The sequence below is a fragment of the Solanum tuberosum genome, unplaced genomic scaffold (assembly GCF_000226075.1).
Source record: "Solanum tuberosum cultivar DM 1-3 516 R44 unplaced genomic scaffold, SolTub_3.0 scf00032, whole genome shotgun sequence".
In the NCBI taxonomy this organism is placed as follows: domain Eukaryota; kingdom Viridiplantae; phylum Streptophyta; class Magnoliopsida; order Solanales; family Solanaceae; genus Solanum; species Solanum tuberosum.
Window position 1 is genome coordinate 509,067 of NW_006238958.1, and position 11,611 is coordinate 520,677.

General features: G+C 30.5%; 2 protein-coding genes across 2 annotated transcripts; both read left to right on the forward strand.

The window, feature by feature from the left end:
• The first annotated feature begins 3,917 nt into the window (after positions 1-3,917).
• On the forward strand, positions 3,918-7,785 carry LOC102598441 (mannan endo-1,4-beta-mannosidase 7-like). Its single transcript, XM_006342160.2, has 5 exons — positions 3,918-4,267; positions 5,077-5,271; positions 5,398-5,520; positions 6,521-6,714; positions 7,212-7,785. Exons 1-5 carry the CDS (start codon positions 3,953-3,955, stop codon positions 7,624-7,626), a joined length of 1,242 nt encoding a protein of 413 aa, XP_006342222.1. The 5' UTR covers positions 3,918-3,952; the 3' UTR covers positions 7,627-7,785.
• A 1,445-nt stretch (positions 7,786-9,230) lies between these two features.
• On the forward strand, positions 9,231-9,939 carry LOC102598906 (50S ribosomal protein L31, chloroplastic). Its single transcript, XM_006341901.2, has 2 exons — positions 9,231-9,374; positions 9,455-9,939. Exons 1-2 carry the CDS (start codon positions 9,306-9,308, stop codon positions 9,773-9,775), a joined length of 390 nt encoding a protein of 129 aa, XP_006341963.1. The 5' UTR covers positions 9,231-9,305; the 3' UTR covers positions 9,776-9,939.
• The last annotated feature ends 1,672 nt before the right edge of the window (positions 9,940-11,611 follow it).

Consider the following 11,611-nt stretch of genomic DNA (forward strand, 5'->3'; position numbering starts at 1 on the left):
TTTACCCTCGTGATAATTTTACAAATTATATATTATTGTCCTTATACTCTGTATTAATGCCTTTTTGTTATCACTAGGGCATGTAGTAGTAAAGATCTCTTATAATTACTTACCTAAATTCATCAACGTCATGTTCAATCATGACATTGATCTGAACCATCCTAGTTCACTCGTTGATTTTGTTATGGATAAGATGTTGATGTTACCTAATAATTCTCTCTCAAGTTTCATGCAACATGTTGCTTTTGGAATTGAACTCATGATTTTGATTCTATATACACTTAAACAGTTATCATCATTGTCAAATATTATGTTCAATCACAATTCTGACTCGAATCGCCATAACCCCCTTATAAGCCTTGCCATAAAAAGTATGATAATGTTACTCAATATAGATGCTTTTGTTCATGGCTTGTGTTCATTGTAAGCTTCATGAGAACGATCATTTGGTCGCCCTTCCAAGACAGAAAACAAAGAGCAAAATAATAATAATAATAATAATAATAATAATAAAAGCTTCAACACTATTATTATCTTTAATTATATGTTCAAAAGTAGCATAGTTAATTGTACATTTGCTTCTTATTCTTTCTTTAACGTTTCTTAGTTTGTTATTTCAATTTACTCAATATAGAAATTAGAAGCATTTTTCAAGGATTTGGTTTGGTTCCACTAAAAATCAACTTCCCAAAATTACGTTACATAAAACAATACAATAGTCCGTCAATCAATGAAGGTCAAGTAGTGAGATAAAATATGACCCTTGCTGAAAAATAGTCAAATCTATACAAAAAAAGTTAGTTAACCATCATTTTTATCAGGTTATTCAATTATGTTTGTCATAGATATGTATTTATAATTATTTTATTAGTGTTAGAGAAAAATGAAGAATATTTCAAAAGGAAATGCCGCTTCTGGATTAAAACAATCTACTCTTATTTACATTAGCGATCTTTTTATTCTTTAATCTCAACCAATTATAAAATTATTATTTTTAGACGCTGGTAGCGAGCTAGAAAAAAATAACAGATTCACACATATAAAAAATGAATCTGAAGGCCAAAGAGGTGGATTTGCTCCTGCTAGGCAGCTACACTATACATATTTGTGGTTTAAGTGATAATTTGATTAGTTAATTCTTGAGATAATTACGGACTTAAAATCTAAATACTTCGATCAATTAGTTTACTATATAAAAGAGTATATAGAAGAGTAGTATATATTTAGAGAGAGAAAGAGAGAAAATATATGTATTTCAATCATGTTAATAAACCATTTGACCGAACCATATATATTCGTAAATTTTCCTAGCGTGATTTTTGGCCAAAATATTGGTGCGCATGGGATGACTTATTAGTTAATTGACCTACCTTTTTGAATTTTTCACTCCGAATTATTATGAATCAAATAAAGTGATTCTTTTATTTATTTATTTATATTTTTAATTAAAAATTAACTTTTTGAGATAATAATTATAAGTTGAGTGAGGAGAAATCAACTCGAGCAATACTAGAGTAAGGATCCGGCTCTTCTCCATTTCTTTTCTCTCCATTTCTCCCAAGTTCCTACTTAGATGTATGATACCTATGTTATTTAAATATTAAAGGTCTAGATTAATTAATTTTCTTAATCAAAGAAGTATACTAATTAACCATGATTAAAAAAGATATTTAAGATTCCAACTTTAATAAGAAAATATTCATTTTCCATTTTTTTGAGAAAAAATGGATTTACTTCAATTAAATAGCATTAAGCTTTTGATATAAAAAGAGTTCTTCTAAGTTTAACAACTTAGAGTCACGATAAAAATATATACATTTTAAAAATAAAAATAAATTATATCTATTTTTTTGGAAAAGTTTGTCTAACTTTTAGTTTTCTTTTATATTTTATGGCAAAGTATTTTTCAATACATTTCATTTAATATCTGAATGCTAAAAATTCTATTTTATGATTTACAATATTTTCTTCGTAAAATAATTTATTTAAATGTTTATTTTAAATTGACAGAAATTTAGTCTATGAAGAAACATTTTTTTTGCTGAATAGAAAAACTATAGATAACGAAAATGATTTGAACTACGGTCCAAAAAATTTGTGAGATGATTTTTTTTATAGAATAATTAGATAGATTTAAATGGTAATATATAGCCTTTTAATCATGATTAAAGTATTTGATTACTTAAAAATATGCGCCATTGATATTTAAATAATACAAGTGTCGTACATTTAAGTAGAAACTTGGGGAAAATGGAGAGATTAGAAATGGAGAGGAGTTGGATCCCTCGAGTAAATTAACTAATGGATATTATAATGTCGTTCAATTGCCCAAAGGTAAAAAATCCATCGACTAATTGACACCTTCCTCATTTTAATCATCCTTTTCCTTTCCCACTAATTTGCCGGCTTATTCTAAAATCTTTTTAATTTTAATTAATTTAATAATTAAAAGAACAAAGAAGTACAAGAAGAAGAAAATAAAAAAGATAAATTAATCTGGTCATCACAATATGGAAAGTGAACCAAGAACTAACCATTGTACATAAAAAAATATTCCAACCAAATATATCGATTAATAATAAATCAATAATAATATGACACATGTTTTCTATATACTCTTTTATCACCAAATTAATTAATTTGCATTTTCACCTCAATTATACTTAGGTTAGATGTAAACAACGGACAAAAGTGGATCTAGCCTTTACAATATAAATTCGTGTGAATTTATTAAATTTTATTTAAAATTTGTATTTATATTAAAAAACCTATAGAATATTGAAAAATATTTAATTATAAACATAATTATTATAAAAATCAATAAATTTCAAAATCAGAATCAGCGATGAATAAGTTTTGCCTAGTGCGTTCAATGAATATGATAGAGAAATTTTGGAAGTTACATTATGAATTATTAATGAGCACAAGGCTCCTTGTATGGGACGGGTTACTTTTTTTGGTACATTGAAAATTATTTTTTACTATAAATTACATGTATTTTTTGTAAATAAATAAGATGGAAGAAAAAGGAAGTCATTACGTTTTTTTACCAAAAAAAAAGAATCAAACTTCATTATTGCACTTTGTACATAACGTTTATGATTGTAACGTGCAAGTTATTTAACATTTTCTTCTTTTTTTTCAGTCTAAATTTTATAGCCTTTACCCAATTTCTACGGTTTCATTTATGTAAACATAATTACCTCATAGAAAAAGTTAAATACTTTTAAGAAAATTAGGATAACATCGTTAAATTTAAGAATTTTAAAAGATATTTTAAATACAGTAAGCTATAAATATATCTCATAGATGATGTAAATATAGAATTTTCACAATATAAGGGATGTAATTATTATAAAGATGTTTAGTGTAATTATTCATAATTATATATTATTTTTTTCTTTTCTTAAGCCAGTTATATTTTTTTTTTAAAAAACACAGCTTAATATACCTACAGTCCTTTAAATTTGCTCGTAAGTTTTATTTAGACACTCGAACTATGACTTATTTCAGTTGAGCTTTAAACACATGATAATTAGAAACTTTCAATTCAAATTGTATTCTCAAACATCTTTTTTAATTATACACATCAGTTTCAATTGAAATAAGCTCAAGGTTTTACGATTTACTGAGGCTAATATGTATAGTTAAAGAAGATATACATATTTGAAGTGATTAATTTATTTACACAATTTTTTCTTCAAATTTTGAACCAAAATCATTTTAAAAACATTCTCCAAATCATAATTCGAATCATAATTCGAGTGTCTATATAAAATATAACGATAATTTCGAGGCGCCGTATTAATTCTTTAAAAAAAAATAGAAACAAAAATGTCCAATTGGTCAAGGATCCGAATGACTAGTATAAATAAACTGTATTACCTAATTAAAACTTACATGTGTACTTTTTCAGTTTTCCCTCTGTTTTAAAACTGATTTTAAGAAAAAAATGAAACTATATGTGTTTTTTCTATATTTCATCTACTTTTTTCATCATGTTAAAGCAAATGTGATTAATGATGATTTTATCAAAACAAAAGGGGTACATTTTATGTTAAATGAAAGTCCATTTTATGCAAATGGATTTAATGCTTATTGGTTAATGTTAATTGGCTCTGATCCATCACAAAGACACAAAGTTTCTTCTGTTCTTCAAGATGCTGCTAGCCATGGCCTCACTGTTGGTAGAACTTGGGCTTTTAGTGATGCTGGATATTCACCTCTTCAGTTTTCTCCTGGAGTCTACAATGAAAATATGTTTCAGGTTTTTAATCGTAGACTTTACATTACTTTTCTTTTTAGCGCAATGCGTTCTATCTATTTGATACAGTTGAGCCGAGGGTATTTCGGAAATAGAATCTCTATCTCTGTAATGTAGTGGTAAGGTTTGTGGACACTCTACCCTCCTCAGATTTAGGGGCGCACCCACATGGAGTCCACTGGGTGCTCGAACACCCATTAACCTCGTTTCGGAATATAAATGATTTGACTGGTCCATTGGCTCTTGGGTTGGTGCTTAAAAGCTATTTTGTGTTATTGAGCCTGAGTTCGAATCCCATTGTTAACGTGTTTTTTTTATATATATATTTTTGACTCCGCCACTTTCAAAACATCCACAACCTTAAAAATCTAGATCCGCCTCTATAGTCCGATCTCACTTTGTCGAATTTCTCTGGATATGTTGTGTTCAGACTCTGTCAAGTTGAATTCCAGATTTTTTCAAGAATTTGATAGATGATAAATCCAAACACAATTTTAATTTTTAGATATAAAACTTTCCACTTTTTTTTTCTTTTCAAATTTTAGAATGAAACATGACTTAGCGTTCGATAAATGTGGCGATTCGTTCGATGCCTTTTCATGAAAACAGGGGAAAATGACTTATTCTGCAAAATTTAATCCCACAGCTCAAAATGTCCCTATTGGCTTAATTTTGTCTGTCAAGTCAAATGAGAAAAAAACACATTATTTGAGATTTTTTATTTTATTTTATTTTTTGCTTTAGGAATGTTGGTGTTATTGTGATTTAATGAGGATTAAGGTGTAATAATACTGTTTTTTTTTTTTTGAAAGGGTTTGGATTATGCTATTCATGAAGCTGGGAAAAATGGGATTAAGTTAATCTTGAGCTTGGTTAACAACTATAATGACTTTGGAGGAAAGAACCAATATGTAAATTGGGCAAAATCTCAAGGTCAATCCTTAACATCAGATGATGATTTCTACACAAATTCTGTTGTGAAAGGCTACTTCAAAAACCATATTAAGGTATGTAACATAAATAGATAATTATATTTTTCAATCTTTATCGAACGTTAATTAGTTTGATGCTGATACTCCGTATCAAGCCAAACAAATTGAAACAAAGTGATTATTTTTTGTGATTATAAATAGGCAGTTGTAACAAGAAACAACAGCATAAGTGGAATTGCATACAAAGATGATCCCACAATTATGGCTTGGGAGCTTATGAATGAGCCTAGATGTTCTTCTGACCTATCAGGAAGTACTGTGCAGGTAATAACACTTTAATTTATTTCTTCTTTTTGCCTTAAAAAATTAAGTAACAATTTTTAATCTCATGTTTTTTCATTTCCCCACCTAAAAGTTAGGCAATTGTTAATAAGGTGGAGGAGATAAATGTTGACTAGTTACTCCCCTTTTAACGTGATATACTTTTCTTTTTAGTTCGTTTAAAAAAGGATACATATTTTTGAATTTGGATTTTACCCTTGTTGAGAATTTATAACTAAACAAATGTTATTACATGTTTACGGTCATGAGTTTCAAGAAAACTCTGGCCACACAAATGCCATGACATGTTCATAACCATAAATTTCAAAAGTTTTCATTTTAAAAAAAAAAATTGAATTGACTTGAACATACGGATTATAATTTTTCGTAGTCGTTTCGAAATGTAAGTGGCTTGATGTATACATGAGTTTATGGACAGAGCTAGAGTTCTAGCTATGAGTTCAGTGTGACAAATTTAAAATTCTGAATCGGCCTCATGTTAAGAAAAATATTCAACATTTACCATTATTATGTGTGTATTGTTCTTCCACATAAAGATAACTAACTTCATACCAAAATTCAGAGTTATTTTCAGCCTCTCATTGTGGGAGTTAGAAGTTGGGTAAACTTTAGTGGAAAATCCTATTTTTCATGTGAATAGCTTAGTAGGATTGGGCAATGCCCCTACCTACTTTGGCCTTTATGTAAATTAGGTAGTGTGTCCATTTTTCCACATAATAGTACCATAATATTTGTGACAATGTGTTGGTTAAATGTAAATTTTAAAAATTTTAAACTTAATATGTATAATTCGAGACCATGACAATTACTTACTATACATTACATAACATACATTCAAGGGTGGAGCTAGAGTTCTAGTTGCGAATTTGATTGAATCAATAGCGTTGGTCAAAATTTTGTTTTTGTTGGATGAAATGCTTATATTTACTAATTTTCACGATTAAATGAGTATATATTAATCATGATTATACTTGTTTTACAGAGTTGGATTAGTGAAATGGCTTCATATACTAAATCCATAGACAGTAATCACCTAGTCGAAGCTGGATTAGAAGGATTTTATGGAAATTCAGATACTCAGAAGAATCCAAACTTTCAAGTTGGGACAGATTTCATTGCAAATAATCAAATCCCAGAGATTGATTTTGCCACTGCTCACTCATACCCTGATCAATGGTACTTACCTAAAAAAACCTCACTTTTTTTTGTGCGCGTGTTTAATACGATAAAAGTCATTTTTTCCAATCGAAAATATTTTCTATGAAACCAATTGCTCGTGTAAAATATTTTTCGAAAAAAATACATTAATAACTACTACCCTTTATTTCGTTTTAATTTGTTTGTCTTACTTTTTAATCTGTTTCAGAAAAATATTTCTTGTTTGACAATCTTTTGCTTTCAACTTTCCATATAACATGTTTAATGCCACAAGATTTTCATACATTCAACATATCTTTAGTTTAACACTATAAGAATTAATTATTCTTTTTTACTTTCTTAAACTAATTAAACTTCACGTCAAGTAAATCAAATCCAGATAATTAAATTGAAACGGAGGGTGTAATAGTATAGCATATTTGTAGTATTACAAATTGACACTCATAATGTCTAGTTGGTCTTTATTTATGAAAAATGACTTCTGTCGTACCAAATCATCACGATTCTTTATGTAGGTTGACAGGTCAAGATGATGAAGCCCAACTTAATTTCCTAACCAATTGGCTCAAAGTTCACATTGAAGATTCACAAACAATTCTGAAAAAGCCTATTATATTTGCTGAGTTTGGCAAAACAACTAAAGGCCCTGGCTTTACACCACAACAAAGAGACTTAATCTTCAACACTGTTTATTCCTCTATATTTTCATCAGCTAAAGGCGGCGGGGCGGCGGCAGGAGGGTTGTTCTGGCATATTTTGGCTGAAGGAATGGATTCATTTAAAGATGGATATGAGATAATTTTGAGTGAAAGTTCATCTGTTTCTGATATAATTATCGAGCAGTCTAAAAGGCTTAATAAGATTAGGAAAATGTATGCAAGGTTGAAGAATATAGAGAAGTGGAAGAAACCAAGGAAATTAAAGGATTAATCATGGAAATTAGAAAGAATTAATTTATGTTAGAGATGAATTAAGTTATAATTAATTTTAAGTTAGCAAGAAGTTAGATTATGTTTTTTGTAATGTACTGCTCGACATGTTGTATGTCAGAGGAAGTATTCTAGTAGTGATTTGTTATGGCTTAAAATACATCGATAGTGCCGATGTATCTAGTGTAATTTCATATATTTTTACCTTATGAAATTAGAGAGTTTGTTTTTGATTGATTTTTGATAAATTAAAACATTTCAAAGCATATTGAAAAAGAAATATAATAGTAAAGAAATTATGTTTAAAATAATTGAAAAGAGACTAATGAGTCAATACATGTAATAACAAAAAATGAAAGTAAGATAAATAACTTGGATTTGATTATGGCCGTAACCATAACACGCTTCCCCCCTCCCATTAATATTCAATTGAATTTTTAATTCAAGAATTAGAAAGATTTCACTTCTGTCTACTCAAACACTTTATTCTCATCAAAGATTCTAATCGAGATAAGTTATTATAAATACAAAATGAAAGAGCAAAATTCATGCCGGGTTGAATTAATCTTTCAATAATTTGTTAAAAAAAAAACTATTTGGTAAACTCTAGATACAAAGGAAAAAGGAGGATATTTGATTTATAAATTGAACAATTTGTGTTACACGTCCCAAAGAGGAGAGACGAATAGTATTAAATGTCAATGATCAAGAAGTCATAATTCAAACTCTACATGGTCTTTTGATATGAGTACAAACATAGCTAATCTAGAGATAAAATTTTATTAGTATTGTTTTATTTCTTGTTTGGTCACGTTATACTAGAATTAACAATTAGAACCCAGAGGATGGAATAATAGTACCGAAATTAGTTACTTAAAAATAAAATAATAAAAATGACAAAAATACTTTTGAGATCACTCAAACCTTTTTTCTACTAAGGTAGATGATATTTTTACAACATACAAGTTTTTCTTAAAAAATATGTAATATTTTTCATACAACAAATCAAACTAGTAATACCGGAATAACAAATCCCAATATAGTTTCTTTTCAAACCAAACAACCCTAACTAGTTTAATCCATCTATGAAAGAGTATTGTAGATTCTACACAAATCTCATAATGTTAAGAGTTAATTACATCTTATCCTACTTTTTTTCAAATTACAAAAAATCCTTAAATTTGATGGAATATGGATACATCCCAAAACGTCCCGATACATCACGTATCGGTTTCGGATACATGCCTCAACGTCCTGATACATCACGTCTCAGTTTCGGATACACCACACAACATCTCGATACATCGCGTAAAGTGATGTATCCGACTGACACGTATGTCCCGATACATCGCATAAAATAATGTATCTGACTGATACATTGCGTAAAGTAGGAATTTTCGTAATTTTTTCAAATGGTAGGGAACTTTAAAGAATATAGTCAAATAAGGTGCGTATTTATGTAATTTTTCCAAGAGTAGTTGCATAAATGGGCCTTGCCTACTCATTGGGCTTCAAGTAATAACCCAAAAGTAACATCAAACAAAACTAGAGCCCAACTAGCCCAATCAAATATACAGCCCATTACATTAACCATCCCAATATCCTCAGATAAGCAATCTAATCTTCAACCCGTTCCTCTTTTCTCCATCTCTCATTCTCTTTTCTGCAAAAATACCAACAATGGCGCTCACTCTCTCCAACACTTTCCTTCAAAAAAATGTCGCTCCTCCTGCATTCTCCCTCAAGAAGGTAACCCCCTAACTCTCCATACCCATAACTTTTTTTTTTGTATTTGATAGTATATGATTGTTGAAAATTGAATTTTACAGATGGGAATTGGGAGTAATCAAATGCGATGGAGCTGCAGGAAGAAGGATATACACCCGCAATTCTACGTTGACGCTAAGGTTTACTGTAATGGAGAGCATGTGATGACAACTGGGGGAACAAAGAATGAGTACACAGTTGATGTTTGGTCAGGTAATCATCCTTTTTATCAAGGTAGTCGTTCTCAGCTACTTCTTGATGCTGACCAGGTAGAGAAATTCAGGAAGAAGTTTAGTGGGTTAACACAGATTATGCAAATTCCAACTCTCAAAGGAGAGATTGTGCTTCCTCCTAAGAAGAAGAAACCTACTAAGAAGAAGTAGGCTTTATTGTGTGTTGTAATTCCCTTAGTTCGTTTCGTAAATGAGGAAATTGTTGGAGAATTAGGGGTTTTGTGTATTTTGTGTTTTTATTTTGATGGTTTCAGTTGTGAACTCAGTCTATTATTTGAAATGGAAGTATAAAAATTGAGTCTTTGTTCTCTAAATTGTTGGAATTGCTGTTGTTGTTGTTATATGGTTCATCCATTAGTTGGGCTGTTAGAGCATTTAATTTGAATGCAGTGAAGTGTCTTATTTTCGATTGCCATTATTGCTTCAACTATTGGAATGTAATGAGCCTAATAGAGCTGAATGGATACAAAAAAATTGCATAAACTTAAAAACAGTTTGGATCAGGTGTAGTTCATTGATCATAGTTCACGTTCAATAGAGTTTCAAAAGAGCTGTCTTTCACCTGATAAACTGAACGAAACTTGTCCGTTTTGCACAATCTTGGTGTAATGTTATTCCTGTGATAGAAAAGACTGATTGTTTGAGGGTTTCAGCCGTCCCTTGAGTCCTTGACAAAGTAAAGATGAAATAAAGGCTGTTATAGATTTGGTGTCTTGTCTTCTGTTTGGTTGCATTAGCCAAGCGTTCTAATTAGTTGTACTGGTGCTGTGGTGCACTTCCATTCTTGCAGTTTACTGTGTAAAATGCTTTTGAGAATTGTATATCAAGCTGGCTGGTCTCTTTTCATGCTAAAAAAGGGAAGGTGCCAGTTTAAAGCAAGTCGCGTAGGTTCTTAAGAAAGATTTTTTGTTTTGTAAAGCGAACTCTGCATCAACTTGTTAATTTATGTCTTTGTTCCTTTACCCTACTCTAGCCTTTTTGAGGATTGCATATCAAACTCTCCTTTCCTGTTGGTCTACTCTCGATAAGAGTATGAATCTTGTAACATTATGTCTTTATTCATTTCCCCTGTCTTTTACATTATACGAAGCTTTCTAATATCTGGTTCCTATGCTGCTACCAATCTATTAATCAAGAATTCTTAGCATTGCCACTATCAGATGTCTTTGTGAGTACACACAAATGTACAATCGAAGATTATCATTAAAGGAGTTTGGGATTGATTATTGTCCAGAAGCATGAGTTTTCGGTTGATTATTTGATGTTTTTGCCAGTTTTCTACTTAATACACTAAGCCAAAATAAAACCATTCAGGCATGCATATGTTCTCATTTGACAGGGACCTCTTATTTTCACACTGAACTATAAGATGATTTATCTAGACTGATCATGGTAAAGTGGTTATTCTGCTACACTGATTATCTGGTTTTCCTGAAGACTTGTTTCAATGGCTCTCAAATATGTTTAAAATGGATTAACATTTGCTGCTATGGCTTTGGAGCAATTTCTGGATTCAACAATAGGCTCCAATCTATGTTGCATAGACTCTTCAAAAAAAAAAGAAGCCGACCTGGTGTACAACAATAATTTTGGAGAGTCCGAGCAACATAGGGTCCAATTATTGAAACTGGGAATGCTGAGCTCCAGATCAGCATTCTCCCGATTCCTATGCCATAACGCCAATGGCCAAATGTCATAGCTTCTCCATGAATGTTTGGTTTTTTTCTATCTAGCTTCTGTCTTGGCATATCTATCTAATCTGGGGCATCTACTGTTGTGTTTAACTTCTGGTCTTGGGTTTTTTCCTTCTAAAATGTCTAGTTCTTGCAAGTCACCTAAGTAGCTAGTAAGTCTCGTAATCAAGGGTATGAACTTGTTGTCAATGAAGTAGTGGAGAGACATAGGGTCTCAAGTTCATATTCCAATTCCCATTTGTCTAAGCTTTGATAAGGAGAGCTACACCGTACATGTGCTGGTGGGAGATAG